Source organism: Rhamphochromis sp. 'chilingali', assembly GCF_963969265.1.
Source record: "Rhamphochromis sp. 'chilingali' genome assembly, chromosome: 12".
Taxonomy (NCBI): domain Eukaryota; kingdom Metazoa; phylum Chordata; class Actinopteri; order Cichliformes; family Cichlidae; genus Rhamphochromis; species Rhamphochromis sp. 'chilingali'.
The window spans coordinates 21,488,834-21,516,791 of record NC_137939.1 but is presented as its reverse complement, the minus strand read 5'-3'; the positions used below and the strand labels follow the sequence as shown (position 1 = coordinate 21,516,791).

Here is a 27,958-nt window from a genome sequence, read left to right as displayed (position 1 = left end):
TCTGTTGATTGACACTTGAAGCCACCTATGCAGACTTTATAAAATGAGTGCATACAAGCAAACGTTGATAAGCTTTCTTTTTTTTTTTTTGGATAATATTCGAAGAGTGGGTTATTTATTTTTTGTTATTTTATTTTAAATATTCACATTTGTATAAATAGGCCGTGGACCTGTACTTCAGAATGGAGACTATTTCTTCTATGGACAAGAAACTATGATTTTGTTTCCTGATAAAATGCGTCAAAATTTAAGCCGCTCTCAAACAGTCCGCGTGTGAACCTGACGTCACCATTGTTTACTTTTACCTAGGCCACGCCCTCTGTTAGCAACTTGTGGCTAGCTCGGTACCGAGGAAGGCACTGCTCCGAGGGATCTGCTTCAGACACCACCCCGAGTCAAAGACTATCCGCGTGTACATAATTCTGTGAGTAAGCGTTAATTCACCCTAGCGCGTTCACCCATTAAATGAACACAAAATGTAACATTACATGTATTGTTATATTAGCGTGGGGAGCGAAACGAAGAGGAGAGAGAAACGTTTCTTGCAAGCTAGCGTCAAGACTGCTGTTAGCTTTTGTTGTAGCAGCTACTTTGAAGGAAAATGCTTCCCGCAGTGTTGGCCGTTTTTCTGCCTGTTATTTATTGTTATTCGATAAGGCTAGGTCATGTGTATAGTTAACATGCAGACTTTCTAACCTCCCGTTTTCTCCGGATGCGTGTTTTATATTAGCTTATGGCTCAAGTCCTTAACGGAAATCTCAGATTGCAGTGGTGATGTTAACGGATATCGATTCCGTTCTCATTGATAATTACATTGCTTTAATTAACAAAATAATGTCTGTTTCAGATAACGTTCATTTGTCTTTTTAAGCTGATATTTTAGGTGTTGGGTGGGTGTTGAAATTTTCGGCTGTGCCCTGCGCTCTGGATGTAGTTAGGCGTGACGCTGAGTTAACTTCAGACAATACAACCTCAGCTTGTTAAATGTGGAATGACTATATTATTAAAACAGTCGTATGTCTTGCACAGACCAGCCTATCGCTTTGAATGCTTATACTTAAGATGGGCAGTCGTACCTCGTAGACGAAAGCAAACTGAAACCTAGACTTAGCAACTGGTTCAGCTGGTACATGTAAATTGTAATGGGTTAGATTTAAGCGCCTTGTAATTCATTTTAAGTAACAATACTATGTGTAGCCGGGTGGAAGTTCGATATTATGTAACAATACTATGTTAAAATGTACTGTTTGTTTTTGTTGATCTGAAGCTGATGCTAGCAACATTTTCTGGCACAAATGGATAAAAATCCACATTAACCTTTCAGCAAATTGCAATTCATTCGACTGGTCTGAGAGGAAACCAGGTTTCTGCACCACAGCAAGGCTCCATTTTTAGGCTTATAAAATCTACCCCAGGTTTAGCATGAAGATTAAAAGAAAAGTCACTTTAGAAAGTAAGATCCATATGTAAAGGACTACCACCCGGTTCCACCCAGATTCAAATCCACTACAAAATCAAAACTCAGCACTGTCTTTTTCTCTCTCGTTTTTTAAGCACATGCATGTGTCTTTTATAGATTTCTCACAGCAGTCTACTAAATATAATTCTGAGAAAATGGGTATCATATAGCTTTGTCAGTATCACTCTTACATAAGTTAACAGTTAAAGAGTATATTATTCAGCTTTAGTTACTGACTTTTACTGATACGACATAGTAGTTCATCCATGGAATTAGTCAAACTATATTCATGTACAGGATTTATTTCTTTATGAAAAGCCCATTTGCAGTGTTTGCTTACGTAAAAAAAATAGTATTGGTTTTCATTACTAGAAAGTTGCCTTTGAGGCAAGACCAGTAAAAATGAATGCACTTGCTGTTCAGTCCATCTCAAAAATGCTGGCACTACAGCACAGTTGGATGAAATTCTGTTTTGTTGCATGCATAACAAAACCTGTGAGGAAATCACACTATATTCGGCCTGGATTTTAAAACTAAGAGCAACCCCCAACCTTGTTTAAGACAAAAAAAAGAAGCTTTTTACTGGAAGCACTGCCCTCTGTCTACAGAGCTAATCCTGAAAGCAGAAGCAAACTGTGGATGTCTCATCAACAGCTGTCTGTTTTAATCAGTTATGTTTAATGTTATAAATTGTAGGAATTACCTACTTTTTACCAGCAAGTTTTGACTCGTCAGTGAATGACACATCACCACTGTTAGACACAGCTTTCTATTCTACGAACCCCCACGTTTTCAAAGATTTTTCTTTTTCTAAGCAAGGTGTTGCTACTATTTTGTTCACAACTTTATCTGAGTGTATGTAATCTTATCAGATTGTCTGTCAGATGTTTCCAAAATGTTGACATTGACATTCAGTCGTGCCTAACTGATTGATTTGATTAACAGATTAAACAGACTTGAATATGTGGCTGTGGGTATTGCTGAAAATAATGGCTTTATCCTTGAAGCTGCGTGGTCTGTTTCATTACGGGTTTTCTGTGTAGCTTTCCATCTGCTTATAGTTGTTTGCCTACTTTATTTATCTTTGTTTATGCTGCTTGGCTTTTGACTCAAACACTCCCAAGCTGTATACATAAAAGCCTACTTGTGCATTGTACTACCTGCCACAGCCGTTTATGGCACCACCTGGTTAATGGTAAATTGTTCCAGAAGGAAGATATGTTTGCACATAAACACGAACCCAGGGCCCCTGTGTTTACAGTAGCCATGGCAGCACTCAGTTATTCAACAAATAGACCTACCGTCCTTCTCTCTCCCTTGTAGAAGAGCGTGTTTGTATTGCAGGGTAGGGCTGTAACAAAGTACTTTTTGACTTTGGTAGAAGTTGAGTTTCTCTAGCATAGTAATTTTAAAGACTGCTGAATACTGCTTAAGTTATCCTGAAGAATGGGCTTCTTATTATCTTGTGAAATACTAGCTTTGACAAAGGTGTCCAGACAGTTGCATTCACCTTGTCTGCCCTCCTAAATGTATTATAATGGTTCATATCCCCCCCCCCCCCCCCCCCCCCCCCATTTACAGGTCATAGAAGTCCAGATGCATGAGTCTCGGTCAGATCCAACAAGCCACACCATTCAAACAAATCAGACAGAGAACGGGAATCATACTGAGAATGAATGTCGACTGAGGAGTAGCCAAACTCCTCCTCCAGAGGCACCCAGGGTCAGTCACTCTCAGCTGCATTTGTTCAGCACATCAGAATATCTATCTATCTATCTATCTATCTATCTATCTATCTATCTATCTATCTATCTATCTATCTATCTATCTATCTATCTATCTATCTATTGATATGACAATATTAATGAATCACAATTATCCATTAATTTATTTAATTTATTTTCTTTGTTTGTATGTTTGCAATGTGATTTACAGATTAATCTGTAACTTTGTGACATGTGCTGCAGACAGGTCTGAGAGTATGTTAATTAAAGTCAGTGCTGCTTTAATATGTAACTGACCCGATAATTACACTATTTCCAACTATTTTCCCCAAGAAATTTTTTCAGATATATGTAATCAATAAATATATAAATATAAGGTCACCAACTAATGGGTTGGTCTGGATAATTATCTTTGGATATTGCACTGTTAGACCAAAATTTCGTTGTACATGTACAATGACAATAAAGGGCTATTCTATTCTATTCTATTCTATTCTATTCTATTCTATTCTATTCTAACAAGCAAATGACATGGAGATACCACTAAATGCTTCAGAATCTTGATTAAGAGATAATCATTTGTTTGTTGCTGCCCTGAAGCAAGTTGCATTCTGTTCAGAAATGCTTAAATGTTTTCTCTCTTCAGTGTATATGTGCTACTCTGTAACAAAACCATGGAGTTGTATTGGGGATGTGTCAAGATGTTTGTCCACAATGTTACAAATTTGTCCTGTAATTGAAGCAGATGTTTTCTTCTCTACACGTGAATATTTATTCTGGATTTGATTTTATGTATAACTAGCCTGGTATCCAAGCGGCACACACTTATTTGGACATACCAGGTAGATGATGCCATCGAACTCTGTGCACAGCTTATTGCTATATGATAATTTGAGGTTCTTTGTTTTGCCTTTTTAGCACGTAAACCTAAACCCTGACCGTCTTGTTTTATTTGTCTCTGTTTCTGCAATCTGCAGTATTTTATGTTTATTCTGAAGGGGAGCACAAGGATGGGGGAGCTGGTGCTGAGATTTAGAATGGGAATGGAGAGCATAACTCCTGTTTGGCAGAGGGATCAGTATTGCATTGTTAGTTTTGTTCACGCTCACATCATGTAGGTTAGAGAGGCTGTGTTAGATTGTGAGGCAGAGCCTTGTTGCTGAGCAGTATTTTTCTTTTTTCAGTGCCCAGATAAACGTTTCAATGGAGATTATCAGGTTTGTTGAACTAATTTTTTTTTTTAAAAATTGTTCTGTAAAATTGTGGTGACAGAAGGCTTGTTTCTTTCAATTTGTGTGCTTAGTTAAATTGTGTCTGTATGTCTATGCATGAGTTAAAGCTTTTTTTTTAAAACTTGAATTCATTTGAGTTTCCTTTTTTGAGCCACATCTATTAGGACATTTTAGTAAGCAATACATCTCATAAAGGGAAGCATACTGTGTTTGTTTTTCAGCAACTTTTTAGCATTTCTATTTGCTGTCAGTCATCTCAGAGTTCACAAGACCAGTCTTGCGGGAACAGATCTGTGTTTACACTCAGTTGCTCACTGGTATGACTTTCAACAATAACAACAACAGAAGATGTTTGGACTTGCTGGCTACCATGGCAACAGGGATTAGGCAAAGGCTGTTGTTGTGTTGATGGTGTCCACAGAAAAATAGAGGGGCCAACTGGCTCTGTCTATGGGATAGACCTGTTTTCATTGCTTTGATGGCCACCTCTGCAGCATTGAGTTTCATAAGAAAGGACAAACTAAGAGGCAGTCATCTGTTATTGTTAGCCCAAAGCCTCTGTGAAATTCACTGTCAGTTTGTTTACCCGATTCAAAACAGACTCTGCCTTGGAGAGAAATGTTTGTTTGTGGTTCAGACCTTAATTAAAATACGAATCTCAAGTTCTGTTTTCGTAAACAGGCTCTGTATGCTTTTTTATTCATTATTTATATCTCTGTGCAATTTTGATTACTCTGTTTATGTTTACTGTAAACATCCCCTGAGCTGTGAGGCTTGACAGTGAGGGGGAGGGTGTGGTAATTGCTGCATGCCTAGCACAGGATGTTTGTTGTTGTTTTTGTGGTACTGGTTGTTGTTGTTGTTTTGATGGAGTTCTAATTCCCCTAAGCCATCCAGTGCTGCTGTTGTTTTTGTTGGGTACATTTTTGGCTGAAATGATTGTTAAACCATTTCCCAGAGACTGACCACGGTTGTGGGAATAACAAACAATACTAGTACTGTGAGTAACTCTAAATATTGTTTTTAATTTGATCAAGGTGTGTGTGTAGCTCCAGTTGTTTGCTGACAAATTGATTTTGATTTATTAGAAAAAAACTGATTTAGGCATTGTAATTGACATCCAGTTCATTTAAGAACTGTGAAATACAGCCTCTCTCATTTGCACTATCGTCCCTTTTTTAAAAAAAAAAAAATTATACACGATACCAAAAATGAATTATCTTTGCATTTCAGACAATGCATGCGAAAATGTCAGCATGGATTTTAGGAATGTGTCATATTTTTCCGCTATTATTTGAAGTTTTATTTACAAAGTAAACCAATTAGAGGTGCAGTCATGCACAACAGTAGGTTTGACAGTATGTCCCTTTAGTGGCCAGTTTTCTGCTACAAAGCATTAACTTCAGATAATACAAGAAAATTGCTTTATATGTGGATTGGCCAAGCAATCGGGTGATCCTAAACAGACATGCTTTGTTTGAGCAGCGCACAGTCTTGTGAAGAAGTCGGATGGGAAAATACACATATGGCCAAAAACAATAAACTTTTTTGTTTACATGTAAGTGCACAGATGGTTAGAACTTGCATAGATTTGTTGTAGCATGTATGCACAACCATAGAAAAAGACATCCTTTGTGTATTATTATACTTGCCTGTCAGTGCAGCAGTATGTCCTTCACAGGCTTGATTTCCTCATGTTTTTGTGTCCCATGTATAGACTTTAACCTTTCTATTTTGTCTTTGATGAAGGTTCCAGTGTCATTGTCCATGATGACCCCACCAGCAGAGGCTCCACAGCAGCTGCAGCAGACATCACAACAACAAGTCCTCAGTCCCCAACAGCTTCAAGCCTTGCTCCAGCAACAGAAAGCACTCATGTTACACCAGGTAATGTATGCTTAATATTTTTCCTCTTCTACACTGAGCACAATTTATTTGTGAGGTTAACTCCAGTTGTATGAACATGTCTGCAGCAACAAATTCAAGAGGTCTTCAAGAATCAGCAAGAGCAGCTTAATATACAGCTGCTGCAGCAAAAGAATGCTGGGATTGTTAGTCAAGAGGTAAGATTTGTTTGTTAAGCGTTATTTTTTATTTGCTATAGAGACCACTGTGTATAGATATCAACATTAGGGTATTTGGTATTACCAAGAGCTCATATTGTTTTACCTGGAATAATACTTTTACAAGTTCTAGCTCTGTGTTTGTAGATTGTAACTGATGTATAAAACAGCACTAAAGCTAGGCTGTAACAGCAGCAGATTGAGGTTATATCTGATGTTTTATAAGCTGTGAACGATTTTTATGACTCCCAATTAGTTTAAAGGCTGCTGTATACTGTTTCTTCTCTAAATATATCAGGATTATATGTTTTATATGCGTCACATCTTCAGAAAGTATACGTTGCTCTTTCCCAGTATTTACACTTGAAAGCCTTGTGGACTTGAGTACACACTTTGGTACCAGCAAGTGTGTTTGTGTGTCCCATTTACTATCAAAAGCCACACAGCTTGTGTGCATGAATTTGTATAGCAGCAAGGCATCATCAGTCTGTCCTAAAATCATTTATCCATTGCCACTCACAATATGTACTTTCTGTTGGCTCTTAATAGAAAATCGTAAGATAAAGTTACGCTTGTCTGAGTGCACAAGGCAGCAAGTGTGGGTTTGTTCTTGCTCAGATTTGTTCTATTTCAGTTTGCAGTTGCATTTCAATGCAAACAATCAGTAGAAAGAGTTCATTTGGCAATTACAATATTGCAACAGATAAAGAGTTCACTGACTGATGTTCTGTCACAGCTGACAGCCCAGCAGATTGCCATCCAGCAGCAGCTCCTTCAGGTGCAGCAGCAGCACCTCCTCAACCTTCAGAGGCAAGGCCTGCTGTCTGTGCTTCCTACCAGCCCAGCTACACCCCCAGGTATGTGTCTAACACTCCCTGTTGCAGATTCATTTACTGCAGAGCTCAAACACCTAAACAGATTGTTTTCAGTTACAGTGGTTGGTTTTTGCTAGTGATTGCCAGAATGTTAGGTTTTAAGTAAACAGTGATTTTTTTTTTTTATCGTGATCTTAATCATCTCGAGGAAATTTTTCTCTGTAAAATGCAGTAATATCCCACTGTATCATACAACAATTTATCTATAGTGTACATGTGCACTTTTAGGCTGTGAGAATGGTAGCATCCTGTCAGCTGGTGGAGACACCAGAGAGTCTTCCAGTCAACAATCTACCACCAATGGTCATCAAACTCTTCTGAAGAGAAAAGACAGGTGCTTTTGAAATTTCCAGTCTTGTCTAAACCTTAGTTGTTTTTTCATTTATTTGTATCTAGCTTTCAGTGCACTCACTCTGTTGCATTATGTGTTTCGCAGTGGTCCGCTGGATGAAAATACACAGAACAGCCATCCTCTGTATGGAAATGGGATGTGTAAATGGCCTGGCTGTGAGACGGTCTTTGGGGACTTTCAGGCATTTCTCAAGTGAGTGTTGAAATCTAGCATTCCTCTAAACTGGTGTTCATTCATACATACTTGGATATACAAGGATGCGCCATTGCAATAAATGATAAAGTAATATATTTATCATATGAGCAATGATATAGTATATTTAATGTTTTGGTGAGGAGCAGTGAGTGCTTTTTTTGCTGCATTACAGAAGCATACTTTAGCATTGTTTTGTTTTGCTCCCTCCTGTTTGTGCAGGACATTGTTTCCCTGAAGCATGCCATGATTTTGAATTTTCTTGTTTGCAGACATCTAAACAGTGAACACACACTGGATGACAAGAGTACAGCACAATGTCGTGTACAGATGCAAGTGGTACAGCAGCTAGAACTGCAGGTACAACATGTTTTCTTTTACCTAATACTTTTAGATTTTGTTGCTTCGTTTTCCCTTTCCCTCTCTAACTTTAAAAAAATGAAATGCAACTATGATGATTAGTGTTGTGTTGAGTCTTTTTTTTTTTTTTTTTAACTCTCAAAGTGTATGTGAAAATTTTTGCAGTTGTGGTGTGTTTTCACACCAGCGTTTTATATTTACACCTCTCAGGAGGCCTGGAAAGAAGTAGTTTCCACACCAAACTTCACATTGTCATGTAACACAGAATTAACCATCCATAAACTTCTATTTTTGCCTTTCGTTTTTAACACAGCTGAAGAAGGACAAAGAACGACTGCAGGCTATGATGGCTCATCTGAAATCCTCTGAACCCAAACCTGCAGCACAGCCTGTAAGAACCTGCCACAGCTGTTTCCTTCAATTAAAATAAATAGTGTTTTGCTTTTAGTTACACCAACATTTTGCTGACTTAACTGCTTTGTTTTCTGTTCTTTTTTTCTTCAGGTTAATCTGGTGTCTAATGCATCTTTCTCCCAGGCAACATTGCCCAAAGGCCCTCCTCCTATGAGCATTTCTCAGAGTGCCACGGCCCCATCCACACCCTTGACACCACTCTCCGAATCTCCCTCAGTTCTCACTCCCAATAGCATGTTCACTGGAACCCCTGTAAGGAGGCGATACAGCCGCTCTGTAAGCCAAGGTAACTGTGAGATCACAAGTCACAGCTTTTAATTAATAATGTTTTCATGGGGCAAAAGTGCTGAAATATGCTTCTACTGAGATATAATTGGAAATATTTGCTATATGTTTCACTTTTATTGTGCATATGTGTAAATATGGCTTGTTAATGTCTTTACACAGATATAATTGATAATAAGGAGTTCTACTTGAGCACAGAAGTTAGGCCTCCATTTACTTACGCCTCTCTCATCAGACAGGTAATGTGGAACTTTTTTCAGCCACGTAAAGCAGATCACTACATCTTTTCTGTTATTTGGAGCCTCTCTTACATGTTCTGTCTCTTTCAGGCTATATTTGAATCACCTCGCAATCAGCTGACATTAAATGAAATCTACAACTGGTTCACAAGAAACTTTGCATATTTCCGGCGTAATGCAGCTACTTGGAAGGTATTGATATTTATATACTGTATATTAAATGTCATTAAAGATTTCAATTTGAAACGGGAAAAGAAGCTAATTCCTTACTTGAAGTGTGGAGTTCCTAAATGTGTGATTTTCTTATATTTTGCAGAATGCAGTCAGACATAACCTCAGTCTCCATAAATGCTTTGTACGTTTGGAGAACGTGAAGGGAGCCGTGTGGACAGTAGATGAGATTGAGTTTCACAGGAGGCGGCCCCAGAAAGCTGCTGGTAACGGGTATGTACACTTTAGACGTGACGGCCATGCACTTTCAGATGTTACTAGAAGTCAGACGCTTGGCATCAAGGAACTTGACCTTGTAGTTTTACCTCACAAGTAAAGAGTATTTACTGTCAACAGGTCATGGAGTTTTAAAGGCTTGGGACTGTGCTATGATGAAAATGGAAAAAAACTGGGGGGTTAGAATTGCAGATGTTAAATGATTAAATGCTAAAAAAAACTCAAACTCTTAGCTATTGTGGACTTTGCTTAGTAAACAGACCTGGAGCGCCATTGTATATTTTGGCAGTACTCGTAGTTCCTTCAGATCGAGAGAAATGTAACTTAACACTATCACCCTTAGTTACTGTTGCTATTTCAGTTAAAAATGTGCGTTTAAGATGAGCTTGCATTTCTGAATCCCTCTTAAGTCAGCTCCATGCACACAGCTTCTGCAAACAAATACACTTTTAAGAATATTAGAGGGAATTTACACATTCAACAACATTTGCCTTCAGTAAAATTCCAGGACAGAAGTATGAATATAGTTTTAGACCATTTAAGTATTCATACTCAAATTTAATAATGTGCTCTTGTATTTATATGCTAATAGATCTCTGCTGAAGAACGCCCAGAACCGTACAGGCCTAGCTGGATCTGCCCTTCAGGTAACAGAGAAATGTTAATTATCTTGTTGTTTGTGTGTATTGTATTACAAATAAAAAGATGTTTGATGAATGAATTATCCTAACATAGTATATGTGTTTAAGCAGTGCTATAAATACACCTCTGACAGTATTTCTTTTTTCAGGGTGGTGGTCTAGAATGCAACTCTCTATACAACCCAGCTTCTATGGGCAGCATCCCATTGCACTCCTTGCCTCATGTTCTCCAGGAGCAGATGAATGGAGCTCTCGCTAATGGATCTGGATACCAAAGTGACAGCAGTGCAACACAGTCCCCACCACAGGCTTTGTAAGTGTCCCTATTCACTGAACTCTTCAGTGCATTTGAATTACCTACTATTTAAAGTCTGATCACATTTTCGTTCTCCGTGTTTACCAAACCAGCATTAAAGAAGAGCAGGAGGATGAGGAGATAAGCGAAAATTATCCCTATGAATCTCCGGAGAGCACAGACGAGCACGGCCACAGCCCAGAGATGAACAGAGACGATAACAACGGTAGCCCGGAGAGGCCCAGCCTTCATCTCGACCGTGTGCCTTCCCTCTGACTTTGAAGTCCAACTTCTCAATGGCAAGGCTGCCAGTGTGACTTTGTATTAAAAAAACAAACAAAAAAAACAACAACTTCAGCTTCATCTACGTAACCAAACACTCTGTTCTTTGGAATCTTTTTCCGTTATTTTTTTCTTTCTGTATTTATCAGCGTCTCTTTATTTTTTTGTTTTTAATCTAGCTCTCAAATGTTTTTTGTATAGTTAAGTGAGATCACAAACAACATTTGTGAAACTGTCTGTCTGTGATTCTTCTTCTTAATCTTCTTCTTTTTAAAAAAAAAAAAAATACATATATATATCTGTACAGAAAAGGACCATAATGAGCAGAGGAGCCAAAGGCAAGGGAAAAGTGATGAGCCCCTTTCAGACATGGGATAAAAAAAAAAATGTTGGCTTTATCAGTCATTCATATCTGGATTACTTTCATGTGTTAATCATCTTCATGGCTTCACACATACAGTACCTGACGGTGACTTGAGAGAGCGTGTGTGTGCAATATTCGCTAATATTCAATATGCGTTGGTGGCAGTATTATTATTGGCTCAAGTGAAGTGCAAACACACCTATGGAATGTTTAGTTCTCTTTACTCATTACAAGCACTGTGTGTGTGTGTGTGTGTGTGTGTGTGTGTGTGTGTGTGTGTGTGTGTGTGTGTGTGTGTGTGTGTGTCTCATTTTTCATTAGGAAAAAATCTAGGCATATAAAAATATCCTTGTTTATTGCATAGGGCCATTTTCAGCAAAAATATCACTCTGTTTTCTTTAGAAACTATTTGACTACTTTTCAACAGTCACCCCCAACCACAATGACTGCATGTTTGCGGCAGACTTATGACATGCTAGTTTTGCTGGGCAGACCTTGTAGTCATCTTTGGCTTTGCATGTTTCTCTTGTTTGCACAGTACCATCTAATCCCGCCATGTCGCTCACGTTTTTTTTGGGGTTTTTTCTGTCTGGGAGTTAATAGTGCATTCCTTTTTTAAATTTGAGTTGTTTAATAACAGTTGGTAAATGGTTTCTAGTTGCATTACCACTACTATCTTGATTAATTGTGCATTCTTAAACCTTAATATGACTGAATGAATTCAACCTTCCACTGTGTTCAAAGTAATGCGTGAATGTTATTTAGTCCAACCTCTAGACTGCAGTGGTGACTACAACAGAAAAGTGACCAAGATGTTCACACGAAGATGAAGCTGACACGTTAAAATGCCGTCAGGTTAATGGTTCATGTCTGAAAGGGGCTGAATTAAAGGGGCTGAAGTAAGCACTTCACAATGATAGTCCTACTCTTTATAGCTACTTAATGCTATGCTGGGGCCACACTACCTGATTTTATTTTAGTAGTCATAGTATATAAAAATTTGTAGAGGAATAAAAAAAAAAAGTTGCTTTAAAAATGAAAATGTTCACTGCCAACATGATCTGATATATTTGTATTTAAGGTATAATCAAAGGAACACATAGCGTCTTTATACTTGTTGGTCTTTTTCACCTCTTCCATCAACATTGAAATTTGCTCTAACTGAGCTTGTAAGAGTAGATACTATAGATTTACCATTATTGTAAACCAATGCATCTCTATGAATAATAAATTCCTCATGATATATGTGAATAATGTATGTGTCTTTGATTTGATTTTCTGATTGTTATTTTGGGAAGAATTTATTGTTTCACATGCAAAAATTAAAGCTAGGTGCATTTTTTTTTCAAATGCTGACAGCTCAACTTCTCAGCAGTAAGGACACTTTTTTTAACTGTAGTATTGTGATATGTCAGTTTTAAATATATGCAAGTGCATACTATAAGCAAGTGTTGTTTACAAAAACCAATGTAGTGTTAGAAACACTGGTTGAGGCAAGATAATAAATGTTGCATAAAAGAGCATTTTATGCAAGTCTTGTCTTTCTTTACTTAATAAATGAAGGGGTTAGATAAGTGGCTTTTGTTGACCTTCCGTTGATGTAATACTGTAACTGAACTGATGTTTGGTCCCGTATGCCGTCACAGATTTGTTGCGCTGCTTCTTGATTAGAAGTTACTGATGGATCAGGAGTGTTGTCACAAGGTGTGTGTGTGTGTGTGCATTATGATGTACTCGATGTGCTCAAACTTAGAGGGCCTGCAGATGAAGATACTACAGATTAAACCACTGGTTGAATTAATACCAGCACATACCGGTAATCACCTTTAACAAGAACAGCATGCAACTTTGTTATAGAGCCCCTTGTGCCATTGCTGAAACAGTGCTTTGCATTTTTGTTTTTTTACAAATGCCAACAATAAAGTGAGGACATTAAATGAATGACTGAATAATGTGGCAAAAGGAGTGTTTTGACTCTGCACAGTATATAGAGTGTCCCTAATCACCTACTCAACCCAGCAAAGTTGAGCCAAATTACAGAGTGCAAATGAACTGTTGCTTGTTGAGTCTGAGCAATTGTTCTCTATTATATACTTTTAAATGGCACCTCCCAGGCGCTTTGAATATTGCAAACTGCCTGATAGAATAACTTCGCTAGTAGGTTGTAAAACCCATTAATGGTTTTACAGTTGTATTGTTTGTGCATTAAAAACCTTTCCTCTGTTCTTTATATCCTTTCTCGAAAGGAAACACACCTGTGATGGGCGGTCTTTAAGGAAAGACGTTGGGCAAGTTGGTGAGTGGGATATGTAATCTGGCACCAGTTTGGAGAAAAGTTAGGGTGGCAGAAAAAGGGGTGGATCCAGCTTTTCCCCGTGTTCTGACAAGTTCAGCAGCAGCAGTCTTTTTTTTTCTGATGATTCATACCTGCCTGACACTAGAGTGATTATGTAGCACTAAAGGAAGAATGGTTGCTGTAATTAAACAGCTTGAAACTGTTGTTAATTATTAAAATTGTAATTGGGGCAATGGTTTGTGGTGAGATATGCAGTAGAAACAACTTTCAAAGGGTGTAATTTCCTACCGTGCAATTTACATACCTTCTTTGAATTTCCTTTGTTGTATTTTACTTTTTTATCTCCAACAGGTTGCTTTGGAGCATTTACGTTTGCCTGTCTCCATTGTCATTTCCATGAGGTAATTATTCTGTAAAAGGTACATGTCTGAGCCACGATTTTCCCATGCACAAATATATCATGCCATCCAAAGGAGGGGGGCAGTTTCAAACAAATGGACTGTAACTGCTGTGGTGCCTGCCAGGATACAGGAGAACTTACAAAGCTGGGTATGTAAATGTAAGAGGCATGCTAAAAAAAATCTCTCTTGCCTTGAATTTTTGACTTGCAGACTTGTGGACACAAACATTCTTTAGAGTCATCACATTCATCAAGTTGTTAACTGCTTTCTCACCCCAAAATAGAGTTGGTTAGATTAATAAAATAAGAAAATAGCCCTCAGTTGATCCCATGCTCACCCCACGCAGTCGAGTAACCAAATGCCAACATGAGACTCAGTCCAGCATGCAGGAGTGTAGGGTGGGGGTTTACGCTATGTTGAGTAATGTCCTCCACACTGACGCCCTGTATGCCATTAGCATGAATAAAGACATAGTAGGCTGAAGACACTTGGCAGCCTGGGACTCTGGGAACATGATTTCAAATAACAACTCCAGTTGTTCACAACAAACTAAGTTTAATCTTGTTCAAGTGAAGGGAACATGGATTCGACAAAGTGACCAGTTCCAGCTGGCAGAGGGAAAGTTATCAGATGCTAAAATGTAAGTATAGAATGGAAAATTATTGATATCTCAGTGACGTGCAATAGGAGCAGGCAAGTTGCCAACCGTAATCGGCAAATACATTTAATCAGGTTGTTTTACAAACTAAAAAACTTTGCTGAAAAATCTCAGATCTTTAAAAACAAATAATGATTTAAAAGATATTCGTGCTCATCGGTCATGCTGTATGTTCACTATTTATACTCTTTGACTATATGCTGATTAGCATTCTCCATGGAGCAGTGAAATGCCTTTCTATTTTAAGCTACAGTCACCCATGCAAAATATGTACAGCAGTGGTGGAAGAAGACCTTTTAAGGCCCTGAAATGATATTTTCTCAACACTACAAGCTCAAAATTTTAAAGAGGTTTTTCTGTTTTCACATGCAATAGTTCTTTGTTTTTCTTTTGCCGTTCAGACTACACTGAAGTAGATGAGTCTCATTTATAACAATGTTATAACACCTCATTACACCAACCAGAATGCAGCACCTTATTAGTCAGAATGAAAGAGTAGCTGGATTGTGTTATCACTTAGAGTTAAAGCTGGTCAAACCAGATTTTAGCGCTAATGACGTAGGTTAAAGAGTAATTATTATAGGCAATAACAAAAGCAGCTCTAGAAAAAGCAGCTTTGATAGTTGTTTATTGAGTTAGTTTTTAAGAGTAAATGTAACAATACTGACTTGTCAAAGTGCTGCATTGAAAGTTCTTGTTAACACAGACAAAAACATTTGCAAAACAAAATGTACTTGGAGTTTTTTCAGAAAAAAAAGCCACATTTACATTGGGTCTTACTCATCAGTGGGTGTATGTTTGAGGTCTAATCTATTTAGGTCTTGCATGCATTTCCTTCATCATAAAACATTTACAAAGCTATTTTCCAAAGACTTTTTAGTCCTGCATTATCTAAATCCACTGGTTTTTGTGGCACAATTTCAATTCTAAAGGAGTTGGGGCACTTTGTAAAATGTAAATATTTTGCAGTTGTAGTTGCACATTGAAATACTTCTTTGTGCATTATTCCCACATGTCACTGGGATAGTACTTCAAGTAATATACTGCTTCGTAGGGCAACTAGAAGTCAAAACCTCTGACTTTTAAATGATTTAAAAATAAATGCATTCATTTGCAGAATGGTGGTTATTATTGTGTTAATATGTAATGTTACACATTTGCTTTTATACAAAATGTAACTTCAGCTTTCAAACAAAATAAGTCAAGTAAATAACAGTATTTACCCACATAAAGTGAGGTAGAAGTGTAAATTTGTATTGAATGGAAGGTATAGGTTAGTATTCTAGCAGGTGTTTTGAATGGAGGCAATTAAATGTTTTTCCCTTCTTTTTCTTTTTTCTTTTTAACTTTATTGTGAAATTATCTCTAGCTATGAGAACAAGTCAGAACATGGGGTTTCCTGGACAGTGGTCAGCCCTGTTGTGTTCACCTACAGAGTTATTCAGTGCAAAAACATACTGGATCCCACGAATGACACACTGCTCTGGGGTCACTTAGGAGAAGAAGAACTTAAACACACCTTAAGTAACTGCAAACCACCGAAGCGATTTGTTGTCATTGATGAAAATGTCAATAAGCTGTATGGCTCCCAGGTTTCTCAGTACTTTAAAGCCAGAGGGGTCGTTTACAAGATTCTCCCTCTGCCCACCACTGAAGAGAACAAGTGTATGGAGTTAGTGACCAAGATCCTGGAGGAAGTTCATGAGTTTGGTATCGACAGACGCTCCGAGCCAATCGTAGCCATCGGCGGTGGAGTTTGTCTGGATGTGGTGGGCTTGGCGGCATCTCTCTATCGCCGAAGGACCCCGTATATTCGAGTGCCGACCACTCTACTTTCTTATATCGACGCAAGTGTAGGGGCAAAAACAGGAGTCAACTTTGCTGGCGGGAAAAACAAGCTGGGAAGTTATGTCCCACCAGTGGCAGCCTTCTTAGACTGCTCATTCTTCCAAACTCTCCCACCACGTCAGATCTCTAATGGGATGGCAGAGATGTTAAAGGTGCTCGTCGCTGCATGATGGCTGATCAAGAGAATGAGTTTCCTGATGGTCTTGCATGTATCAGCCCATTAACTCCTAAATGTATGTAATTTGCTTGCAGCTCACAGTAGAATGATCTTATTGTTCAAGCCATTGTTGTTGATCTTCTTTGGTGTCAGACTTTTAATATTTTGTGGGCAGGAAGTAATAACTGGCGAGAACAAGATCCATACTATTTGCAAACAAGATAATAGTTGTGTACAACTTCTACAGTATTCCAAAAAGCACTGAAATGTATCAATAAGACAGCTGATACTTCCCTTGCTGCAAGTTTGTTGTCAATATTGGAAATGAAAATGGTGCTTGTTCTTAAGAGATAATGCTAAATTCATTTTTCCCACTGATTTTGTGTTTTGATATTATTCAGAATTTTTTTTTTTTTGCTCATCAATAATGCATACTACCATTTTCTCATCTGGACACAGAATACACAAAGCTGATTCAAGCGTCATAGTTGGATGTTTTGACATTTGGCTCATTGCAACTAACCCTCTTGTAACCACAATTTAACCACAGAAGTGTTTACTGCATTTACTTACTCACAAAAACCTAGATTTAAGCTGCTACATTTTAAAATATCCCTAATAAGATATACAACTTTAAGTGCCCATGCTACTGAAAGCCAGCTCCTTTTAAACCTGAAAGTCCTCATAGTTTCTAGTGTCTGTCTATCACCATGTGCTGTGAAGCATGCAAAAGAAAAAACTAAAGACACCCCCACTCACAAAAAATGTGCTTTGTTTGTTGTTCCTTCACTCAAAGGAGCTCACACAATGCTGTGCAGACAGATATGGTATGTGCAGCTCCGCAGGGGTAAGATTTCTTCATGCTTATTTTAAAACTGAGTTAAAGGATTTAAAAAAAAAAGAAAGAAAATTATGTGAACAGGTTCACACATTCTGATACTTTCAGTGATGTAGAAGATTTCAGCTTACTGTTTAAGAAAGTTTTATCTGGTATTTCTATTAAATACTTTTATATCTATTAAACATGTCTGGAGGGAATCTTTGAAATTCATTTTCCCACAGTACAACAATGCAATGCATGTGATTGTTTATTATTAGATATTCCAGTTTAGAATAGAGTGTGTGTCTTCTCTTTCACTTATTGCCAGCTATTAAGTGTTATTCTACTGATACACTTTAGATGGCTCTGATGAAGCACCGGGGCCTGTTTGAGTTGATGGAGACTGAGGGCAGGAAACTGCTGCATACCAAGCTGCAGGTTTGCAAGACCAGGCCTGAACAGGAAGACAGCGCCACAGCCATCATCCGCATCGCTATAGAAACAATGCTTGAGGAACTGGCTCCTAACTTGTGGGAGGATGATCTGGACAGGCTGGTGGATTTTGGTCACCTCATCAGCCCAGAGTTAGAAATGGTCAAGTAGTATTTTCTATTGTAACAATATTCTATAACAATATTGTAGCAATATTTGAGAGTATGAATTCACTCATTAAAGGGGACCTACTATGTTAATTTCCAGCTCAATATCTTCTATTCTTGGAGTCTTTTATAGTATCTTTGTAAAACTCACAGCTCAAAATAATCCTTATTTAAGGGTTTGCATATAGCAACCCAAGTGATGAAAAAGAAAAGCATAATAGGTTCACTTTAAATGTGAATTACTGTTACAGAGTAAACGTATTTAGATATTATTTTATTAGCAGTTACTTTTTGGAGATTATCTGCACACAATTAAGTGTAACCTCCATGTTTTGCACAGAGAATATTGCCAGCACTGCTTCACGGAGAGGCAGTCAACATCGATATGTCCTTCATGGTATATGTGGCCGTCCAAAAGGGACTTCTCACAGTAGATGAGAAGAATCGTATTATCCAATGCATGCTGAGTCTGGAGCTTCCTGTGTGGCACCAGGACTGCACTCTGGAGCTGGTGCAGAAATCCCTTAAGGAGCGTCTGAAGCACTCTGCTGGCTCTCTGAGGATGCCTCTTCCCACAGGATTGGGAACTGCAGGTAAAATAATATATAGTAAAACTTTTCTTTCAATAATCAATTGACATTACAAGTTACACTCTCTCTGTTACATAAAGGATGCTCATTAGCATGTCTTTTTTTTCTTATTTTGTAGAAATCTTTCATGGTATGATTGGTGATGGAATTCTTTGCCAAGCCCACAAGAAATGGACTGATGAGCTTTCTTCATCAGGAGACAAATGAATTTTACATGACAATATGGACAGTATAGACATGATATAGATACACAACTGCTGCTGATTTCTCAATTGCATGTCCACCACATCCCCAAAGGAGGGCTACAGGACTGAGATCTTAAGATAAGATAAGATAAGATAAGATAAGATAGAACTTTATTAATCCCTCGGGTGGGTTCCTCTGGGAAATTCGACTTCCAAAAAAAGCACAGCAACGACCGAAGTTAGTTACAGAACTGTTATATATATATATATATATATATATACACACACACACACACATATATAAATACAGAGACAAATATAAATAAAATATACAAAGGGGATAAATAGAATAAATAGGAATAAAAAATAAAAATACAAGTGAATTGCACATTTCAAGTATTGAGTCTATTGCACTGTTGACTATTTACAAAAAGTATTGCACAAGGTATTGTACAGTGAGGTGAAGAGGCACTACAGCTTAGTTGTTCCCCCCTCCTTTGTCCTCCTGTTTCCCCTCCCTCTCCCTCCAGAGAGGAGTTAAACAGTCTGATGGCGTGTGGGACAAAGGAGTTTTTAAGTCTGTTAGTTCTTGTCTTGGGGAGAAGCAACCTGTCACTGAACAGACTCTTCTGATTGTTTATGGCCGTGTGCAGAGGATGCCCAGCATTGTTCATAATGTCCAGCAGTTTCTTTAATGTCCTTTTCTCTGCCACTGTCACCAGAGTGTCCAGCTTCATGCCGACCACAGAGCTAGCCCTCCTGATCAGTTTCTCCAGCCTGGATGAGTCCCTCTTTGTGACTGTGGAGGCCACTGAGTACAGTGAACTCATTGCCATGTTCAAGAAACCAGTTTGAGCTGATTTAAGCTTGGTCACATGGTGCGTTATCTTACTTGAGGCAGACATCAAAAGATCCTAAAGGGATGGACATGGTCAGAAACAATACTTAGGTAGACTGTAGTATTTAAACAATGCTCAGTTGGTACTAAGAGACCCAACGTGTGCCAAGAAAATATCCCCCACATCATTACACCAGCCTGAACTGTTGATACAAGGAAGGGTGGATCCATGCTTTTATGTTTTGTACACCAAATTGTGACCCTACCACCCGAGTGTCACGGCTAAACACAAGATTAGATCAGGGAATGTTTTTCTATTTTTCTATTATGTAACTTTGGTAAGTCTGTCTGCATTGTAGCTGCAGCTTCCCGTTTTTAGCTGACAACAGTGGCACCTGGTGTAACAAGCTATATTTGGGTTACTTTTGCCTTCCTATCAGCTCAGAGCAGTCTGGCTATTCTCCTCTGACCTCTGGCATCAAAAAGGCAATTTTACTGCTTTTCACTGGTCATTTTCTCTTTTTCAGACCATTTTCTGTAAACCCCAGACATGGTTGTGTGGGAAAATTCCAGCAGATTATCACTTTCTAAAATACTCAGACCAGGTCTTCTAGCACCAACAACCATGCCATGTTCAAAATCACTTAAATTGCCTCTCTTCCCCATTCTGATGCTCATTTTGAACTCAGCAGGTCGTCTGGTCATTCAACTCAACTTTAGTTAATGGTTTACAACACACCATAATATAATGCAAAAGCTTCAAAAAGCAGTTGGCAGAATAAAAAAAAAAAGAAAATATCAAAAGCAATGCAATAATTTTTGTATATACAGAAGAGGACTTTATCTTATAAAAAATATACATGTGTTTAACTAAACTTACTGTGTTGCATTATCCCTTTTAATTGAAAGTGTAGCATTCTAAATGACTGAATCTTTGTAAATTAAGTAAACGAGTAAAACTGAACACAAACCAAAGATGTTTGTTTATGTGAGTTTATTATATTATAATAAATTATAATAAGTATAATTAGTATCGAGAGCGAAATAAAGGCAAACTCCACCAACATTCAAATAAAACTTTTAATATTTCTCACAAGATAGTTTCCACATTGAGTACCATCGAGTTTGAGCTCACTAATCTGAAACCAGTGGGTACAGTAACTACTGCTACATTCATCTCTTATAAACTGTAACAATAAGAACAGTAGCAACATCAGCAGAGAACATTGTTTGTATGAACCACAGGAATGACAATTAGAAGACAAGGCCTAAATTGAGCTAACATACCATAGTTTTTCATTAGTGGTTTATCCATAACATGCCATAACAATTTACAGCTCAGAGAGTCATTATGAGAAACGAGTTAAGTGACAGCTTTAAGTAACTGCCACCACATAGTGTAATGTTTATATATTTTCTTACAGTCACATTTTAGGGTTATTTAATTTATCTGTTCTACGTTTAGCCACAGATCCATGTTACAGGTATGTGGGTGTTGTACTGTTTCGAATCAGTCCCTGGACCTGTGTCACCATAAGAAACAATCTACAGTCCACTGAAGCTTCATCAATGACAAAAAAACCAAACAAACCAACACATTAACTCAAGGTTCACTTCTCAGCTTGTTCAAGAACTTGGATTTCATAGTTAGCATCCTCATTGGATGGCAACACTGTAAGATAGCTGAGCTGCTGTTGAGTAAATCTTGAGTCATATTCTCTACAATGTTCTTTCCACATACAAGACTGAACTCTAACCGTGTACTTATTTGCATTTTACATATAACCTTTGGGTAACGATCCATATATTGCTTAAAACAAAAGAGGTTAAACACCACTAAGAAAGGTGGCTTTGTTTTGCAGGTTGTGTCTTTGTAGAAATGTATTGCCTTCATGTGGCACACAATTTGGCAGTTATTACTGAGACCTACATTCAAAGTTGTCACCTAGAAACCTAAGAAACACTGCCTTCAGTGTAAAATGTCATTTGAAAAAACTAAAATGAAGAGCTAAAAATATGGAGTTCCAAAGTGTTTGGTACTACATAAATATATATAGTATTTGAATATTAATCATAGGTATATAAATAAGTCAAATATAATAACACTATTAGTCTACAGCATCATTACTGGCTTTGTGAACCTGTAGCACTGCACAACGACACTTTCAGGTAAATGCAGGACTGGGATTAGTGGCCATGTTTTTTTGGTAGCGAAAAAAAACAAACCACTCTAGAAGGTTAGCATGACAGCCATCTTTGATTATTTTCCTAACAGAAATCGTGTGAATATATTCACTGTATATATTACCCTGATCATCCAGGTTCCCCACTATAAGAATCAGTGGCTCAGCAGCTCATTCTTGTTCATATTCAAAGCCTCTACTGCAAAGGTGGCTGGCATTAGCTCTGCTCAAAAGGTCATTGGTGCCTGTTGCAGTAGCAACCTAAGGACCTGGTGGCACTCTTGAAGAAAGGCTCGCCAATTGCACTTATAGAGGTTACTTTGGTAGTTAACAACCAGATCTGTATTAGATCTGTATTTGCAAGCAAAGTATGGTTGGCTGAGCTCAGCCTTAGAGACAGGATGATGAGTATGGATATCTGGAAGGAACTCAGAGATGTTGAGATGAAGCAGTTGGGGTGGATTGGACATCTACTGGGAGCTTCACTTTGGAGGTTTTCTGTGTACACCCATTTGAGAGAAGACCCTTGGGCAGACCAGGGATTATTTATCTTATTAAGCCTTGAAACACCTTGGTGATACCAAGCAGAAATTGGTAAGCTCTGCTGGGGAAAGGATATCAGGTATCGCCTGCTCAGACTGCTGCTACCATGACCCAACTTCAGTGGAGTGGAGTCAACGGTTGAAGAAGTCAGTAGATTTCTAAGTCAATCAACATACTAAGTAATTAATGATAATAATACAGAACACTATTTCAAATATTATGTCAGGGTATAATTATTAATTACTTATATATTTTACTCTGCATTTATAATGACTTATTTCCTAATTTACTTCCTTATTTAATGTTGAACACTTTGGCGTTCCATAATAACAATACTCGTGGTTCTTTTGTTTGAGGGACTTGTAGTGTAGCTCTACGAAGCTCAACACACCAATATAAACATCAACAAAACATTTTTTTTTCCTTCTCTTCCATCTTCAGGGTAAAAAACAAAACAAAACAAGTTTAAGGCACTTAAATGAAAAGATAATTGCCTCGACACCATTTCAGACTCATTCATAAAGAGAAACCCCTTTGAAGACATGATGCTGCTTTACAGGCACAACTTTAACCATTGCATAGTTTGACAAAATGGAGGCTGTGCTGCAACAGGGCTCGTAGTATATGGCAGGTGGTTATTAAAAAGGCATACCTATGGAACATGCTAGAACTGTTCAAAACAAACTGTGGAAATATACAACAACCATCCAAGAATCCACAGCTTTTCACAAGATTCTGTATGCATTTGAAATAGTTAGTTTGTGCTCAGATTTAAAAGAAAGACAGGCAAACAAACCAGGTTTCAATTATCAGAAGTCATTCCAGTGTTTTGACAATGTCACGCATTTCATACAAAATCCCAAAGCAGTCTCCTTATACTCCTTGGCAATATAAATGTTCACATCATGAAAAAAAAAGTCCTGAATGTGAAATGTCACTGATGTGGTATATCAAAAAAAACAAAACCCCAACAAGAATAATTTAGGAAATCAATGGAAATTTGTAAAATCTGAGATTAACAGGTCTGCAGTATTACAGTATGTAGTCTGTGCTGGGATACTCTAAGTTTAACCAGTTATGTCTGTCTGATCACTAAAGATAAAAAAAACATTACAATAATTGACTAACATCTATTAGATTAAAAAAAAAAAAAAGATTTCTATAATTAAGAAATCTAGAGCTATCAAGAGACAACAGCTTCTTGTCAGACCATTTATAGCCTATTTTTATTCTACTAGTTTTGAGACAAATTTGGGGGTATTTTGGCAGTTTTGGCAATGAGGAATGTACTGGTAACATACTGGGTCTGTAATTGGCACTGGCTAGTTAAAGAGTGTGTGGTGAATGTATAACACTGAATAAAAGACTAAAATTATTCTCGTGTAATGAGTTCATTGTAATTATCTTAAAAGAGAGATTCTAGCTTTTATTTATTCATTTCTTAAATGTGCTTTCATTTATTAATAATGGCTCCATGTAATAAATTAGCTTTAAGGGGAATGTATTCATAACATCTTGTTTACACACGCGTGTGTATTTATATAATCTACAGATGATTTCATATTTGTCAAGCAAGAAATTTCAACTGGAAGACTGACAAAGACTCTAACAGCCAACACGTGCATAGCAATACGACAACGATGTATACACATCTTAATAAGGCATTGGCACATTCAAGTTCAATCTAAGACACACAGAGTGTAAAGCACTATAGTAATAAATAGATCTTTTTCCTTCTATTATTGCTATTGATTTAAAAAGCAGTGCTTATCTCACCACAAAATATCTACATTTCTGACCATGATTTATAATTTCCCTAGATTCTTTGGAATCAATAGAAAAAAAGGATAATCTAGCCTCTATCCAAAGATAAATGCATATTTTTTTTTAAATATAAAAACTTCTATTTTTGTAACTCATTGTCATCAAAGTATTGATTAAAGCAAACACTTAAAAAAATCAGTCCTTGAAATCAGGGTCAAGGGCTTGAAAAGACATAACACGAGAAAACAAACAAACAATTTGGAAAAAGATTCAATACATGTAAACACAGGTGGGATAGAGGAGGAGTAAAACAAACAGAGAAAGGACAACAAACAGAAGAAAGCCTTTCCAGCAGCTCAAAGTGTGTTTGCCACTGACTTGTAGCAGTAGGTGGAGGGGCTGAAAATGCAGGTGAGGAGTGTTCCAGTAGGGGGTGCTAACAACCCTCATTCTCATCCATGCTTACACTGCTCTTGCGACTGCTGTCCTTTGAGGTGTCTGGGGAGACGGATGAGAGCAGAGGGTCGCCCCCCCTCACCGGTGATAAGGTGTCTTCCATGAGGATGTCGCTGAGTTTGGAGCCCGACTTACTGTGAACGCCGTAGTGGCCCTCGGAGAAGTTGGAGTGGCCTTCGTTTAGCTCGAGGTTGCTGGGTGTTTCAGGAGTGCAGGCGGGGTGTTGTTGGTGATGGGGATGGAGTGTGTACAGGTCCTGGTGACAGTCCTCCAGAGCAGGTTCTTGCTTGATGGTCCGTACCCCAATTTCAGCAGAGCAGAGCGCTGAAGATGCAATGGCCAGACCGTGAGCCCGCGCCTGCATCTCTAATTCCTGTAAGCCAGAGAGCGACACAAACACGTGCAGGTTAGGCATTAGGTTAGTGAGCACTCCTAATCTTCTAGTTTGAGGTTTGAGGATGAATGTTAAAGTATTGCCTTTTCTTTGCTGAAAAGCAGAGTGGGAGATAGTTAGCAAAGCTGCCAAGTGAAGGTTTTTAAATATCCAACTGACTGTAACAGAGTCATTTAACATTTAAAACTTGCAGAAGGTTTTCTTTTTCCTCCTCTAATACACCGATGTGCAACTCTAATTAACTACAAAGAGCTCAGTGTTGATCACAGATTCAGGCTCCTCTCATCTTATGATCAATTTGTTACAAGATGACGATATTAACAACTTTGCAGTATGAATCTGTGCCTTTCCTCGTTTTCCCTTAAGCTATCTCATAAAAGTGTATTCATTTCTTCCAACATTAGTATAAACGTTTTTCTCCTCCCCTTTGAAATCCCTACACGTGACACATTTTTGAATTTTCTCATCTTCATCAAAGCTTTTACCTGTATTCTCAACATCAGATGCCGGTTGGCATGCTCAAGCTTCTTCTGACGATTCTCCAGCTCCTTGGCCCTCTGCTGTTCCCGCTGCAGCTTCCTGATGTAGTCCACTGATGCCTTCAGGATAGTGCCTTTGTTCCAGCGCATATCTCTGATATTTAAAAAGGAACCATTATTTTTACATCCAAACGTTTAAATGTCAGTAGATAGTCTAATGTACGCCTCTGCAGTTAACAATTAAGAAAGAGGAGAGAATAAGATTGAGGAAAAATGAGCAGAACTTTTGCAGAGGTCATAAAGTTCTTTGCAGAAATTGTTACTACACAAGACGTTTATGCACAATAGGTAGCCTGAGTCACAAGCAGTCATAAGGATGACCCTGAGCTCCCTGAAAAAAACATGAATGTTGCAGCAGATGTTTTGCAGGAAGAAAAAATGATCTTTAGTCAACTTTATGGGAAAACATCCCTCCTGAGGATTTCATTTGTACAGTTAAGGTTAAGTTAGGTCAATTTGGAAGTGGTACTTACACCTTACAGGCAACTAATAAAAATTGGCAATGCTAGAAAGAAAATGTGTGCCTGCTTTTTCATAAATGTGTACTCATTTAAACCAGGTCTGCTGGTGAGAATCTTGAATTTGTGCATGTGGGTGGAGGAACCAGCTGGACTTAATCAAAACAACCAGGGCTGAACAGACATAACAAAAGCAACTGGGATCTTTTTAGACCCACAGGCGAGGTCAAAGGGCACAGCGATGAGAGAAGAATATGGTTAAAAGCTGAATTTGACAGTGTAATTATTATAAGCCTCATATTACATTTACAAATTTACAACATTTGCCTAAATCGAAAGATCTGTATAACTACAAACTGCATATAACTGAATGACCAGCTAGAAAAATGCAATTAAAACACAAATCATTTCCGTTTGCTATTTCATAAGCAGCAAATCTCTCCACTAATCTTGAACACTGAGTTATTAATCTTGCATTAGACTGGCTGGATGTTTGTGGTTGCCATTACATGTATTTTTAGAAGAGTTAATGTAAGAATATATTAAGTAACTTACGGGTCATTTGATTTTGGAATTAAAGTTCCCAACTCCTTAATTCGATCATTGATGTTAAACCGTCGCCTTCTCTCAACTGCAGAAAAAAAACAGAAAGGGGAAAGTATAACTAGGAATATAAGTATAAATATATAGATATTAACAAGAATTTGCTAATGTACTTAAAAATGTAGTTTAATAGTTAACCCTGTGACAACCAAAAGCACATTTAAATATTCTCACTTACTCAAATTGTGGTTGTCCTTCTTCTGCCTCTCTTTTGCCAGGGCTCTTACCTCTGCTTCTGAACAAAACGCATTTTGGTTGATCGACTAACCCGACAAAGCACGTATACAAAATGTGCAGCATCCACATTTTAAAGCTGAATACTCAGACGTACCCACAGGGAACCCTTCAGGCCTTTGATAGGTGTCAAATTTGCCACAGGATCCTGACTTATCCAGCATATGCATGATGGCCGGGGATTGTGAAACTACATGAGTAATAATGTTGTTTTCATTATCACAATGTACAGAATTGAAATGCAATACAAGACAATAGAAGACATAATCATGTAAAGTCAACATCGCCACACAGAGGAGGATTACAAAAGCTGGACTGGATACAAAATGCTATATAATGAGCTGCGCAAAGGCCTGGAGAGTAGAATGTTACATTATCATATGTTGTTACAGAATTACTGTTGCCTGTGCGATACAGAAGCTGAACAGATATTGTTAAATGGCACAAGTTAAACATCTGTAAGAACTTTATTTATTTTTATTTCTATAGCTCTGAGTAATTTTCATGCTTACCAGAGTATTCCCTTTTGATGTTTGGCAGGTTGGCAGGGCAGGAGTTGCTGATGGGCAGACCTTGCTGGGGCATACCCTGATTGCCATACATGTCAATGAGGTTAGCAGGCACAGGGATCTGGGGAATTGAGAATTAAAAGAATTGAGATTTAAAACAGAGAGAAAAAGACGTAATATTATGCATATTATTGTGTTAAAAAATGACAGTTACATATGAAGCGCAGCACAGAAGAGATAAATTACAAGGTCAAAGTATTACACCAAGGTTGAAATCTGACATCATGGAATTTGCTTCTGTTTTACCCCAAGACACATCAAATGAAACGCAGTCATGTTGTAAACTGGCTGGTATGGATAAATCATGAGCATACATACCGTGTTTGCCATCTGAAGTCCTGGGTCCATTAGACCGAGGATGTCATCGCTGTAACTGGACTCCAGACTAATAATGTCATCAATTACATCGTCCATCTAAAACCAGACAAAGTACAAATAAGTCCAGCATTACTGATCAATTAATGTCCAAGCATCATTAACCCTCTCAGGCTCAAATGAAACTTTTTGTTGCTAATGCACAACCAAGTCCTGCAGTGGTACTTCTGAGTAAAAAAAACCTCATAAAATATGTATGTGGGGTAATCAGGTTGTTAGTTTTT

The 27,958-nt window shown here is 37.9% G+C and overlaps 3 protein-coding genes across 10 annotated transcripts in view; 2 read left to right on the top strand and 1 right to left on the bottom strand.

The window, feature by feature from the left end:
• The first annotated feature begins 314 nt into the window (after nucleotides 1-314).
• LOC308407424 (forkhead box protein P1-B-like) lies at nucleotides 315-11,518 on the top strand. 2 transcript variants are annotated; one of them, XM_080899057.1, is made up of 17 exons: nucleotides 315-424; nucleotides 3,041-3,181; nucleotides 4,368-4,400; nucleotides 6,165-6,302; nucleotides 6,389-6,478; nucleotides 7,215-7,335; nucleotides 7,582-7,687; nucleotides 7,790-7,897; nucleotides 8,170-8,257; nucleotides 8,571-8,648; nucleotides 8,762-8,957; nucleotides 9,119-9,195; nucleotides 9,286-9,387; nucleotides 9,512-9,639; nucleotides 10,235-10,289; nucleotides 10,433-10,596; nucleotides 10,692-11,518. In XM_080899057.1, the coding sequence occupies exons 2-17, from the start codon at nucleotides 3,056-3,058 to the stop codon at nucleotides 10,852-10,854; spliced, it is 1,773 nt and encodes a 590-aa protein (XP_080755183.1). In that variant the 5' UTR covers nucleotides 315-424; nucleotides 3,041-3,055; the 3' UTR covers nucleotides 10,855-11,518. The 2 variants fall into 2 exon arrangements, with proteins under 2 accessions (XP_080755183.1, XP_080755184.1); XM_080899058.1 differs by lacking the exon at nucleotides 4,368-4,400.
• Nucleotides 11,519-14,402: 2,884 nt separating this feature from the next.
• LOC308407211 (2-epi-5-epi-valiolone synthase-like) lies at nucleotides 14,403-20,562 on the top strand. Of its 2 annotated transcripts, XM_080898745.1 has the most exons (6): nucleotides 14,403-14,561; nucleotides 15,949-16,579; nucleotides 17,381-17,431; nucleotides 17,765-17,998; nucleotides 18,344-18,596; nucleotides 18,712-20,562. In XM_080898745.1, the coding sequence occupies exons 1-6, from the start codon at nucleotides 14,434-14,436 to the stop codon at nucleotides 18,798-18,800; spliced, it is 1,386 nt and encodes a 461-aa protein (XP_080754871.1). In that variant the 5' UTR covers nucleotides 14,403-14,433; the 3' UTR covers nucleotides 18,801-20,562. The 2 variants fall into 2 exon arrangements, with proteins under 2 accessions (XP_080754871.1, XP_080754872.1); XM_080898746.1 differs by lacking the exon at nucleotides 17,381-17,431.
• Nucleotides 20,563-20,682: 120 nt separating this feature from the next.
• The window catches only part of LOC308407210 (microphthalmia-associated transcription factor-like), a 28,232-nt gene continuing 20,956 nt past the window's right edge, over nucleotides 20,683-27,958 (bottom strand). For 5 of the 6 annotated variants that reach the window (XM_080898739.1, XM_080898741.1, XM_080898742.1 and 2 more), the window contains 7 exons: nucleotides 27,678-27,773; nucleotides 27,303-27,420; nucleotides 26,888-26,980; nucleotides 26,735-26,791; nucleotides 26,509-26,584; nucleotides 25,442-25,589; nucleotides 20,683-24,935 (listed from right to left, as the gene is read on the bottom strand). In XM_080898739.1, the coding sequence (XP_080754865.1) occupies nucleotides 24,543-24,935; nucleotides 25,442-25,589; nucleotides 26,509-26,584; nucleotides 26,735-26,791; nucleotides 26,888-26,980; nucleotides 27,303-27,420; nucleotides 27,678-27,773 (981 nt within the window). In that variant the 3' untranslated portion in view covers nucleotides 20,683-24,542. The remainder of the gene's footprint in view (nucleotides 24,936-25,441; nucleotides 25,590-26,508; nucleotides 26,585-26,734; nucleotides 26,792-26,887; nucleotides 26,981-27,302; nucleotides 27,421-27,677; nucleotides 27,774-27,958) is intronic. The other variant, XM_080898740.1, reaches the window with a different exon arrangement.

What these genes read in the sequence shown, in the direction of transcription:
- LOC308407211 (XM_080898745.1), top strand. Translation starts at nt 14,434, where the DNA reads ATGATTTCAAATAACAACTCCAGTTGTTCACAACAAACTAAGTTTAAT. An exon ending in GGATGGCAGAGATGTTAAAG is followed by an intron (nt 16,580 to 17,380) that starts GTGCTCGTCGCT and finishes CTTCACTCAAAG; the next exon opens with GAGCTCACACAATGCTGTGC. An exon ending in TCAGCCCAGAGTTAGAAATG is followed by an intron (nt 17,999 to 18,343) that starts GTCAAGTAGTAT and finishes TGTTTTGCACAG; the next exon opens with AGAATATTGCCAGCACTGCT.
- LOC308407424 (XM_080899057.1), top strand. Translation starts at nt 3,056, where the DNA reads ATGCATGAGTCTCGGTCAGATCCAACAAGCCACACCATTCAAACAAAT. An exon ending in CTTCTGAAGAGAAAAGACAG is followed by an intron (nt 7,688 to 7,789) that starts GTGCTTTTGAAA and finishes TGTGTTTCGCAG; the next exon opens with TGGTCCGCTGGATGAAAATA. An exon ending in GACTTTCAGGCATTTCTCAA is followed by an intron (nt 7,898 to 8,169) that starts GTGAGTGTTGAA and finishes TCTTGTTTGCAG; the next exon opens with ACATCTAAACAGTGAACACA.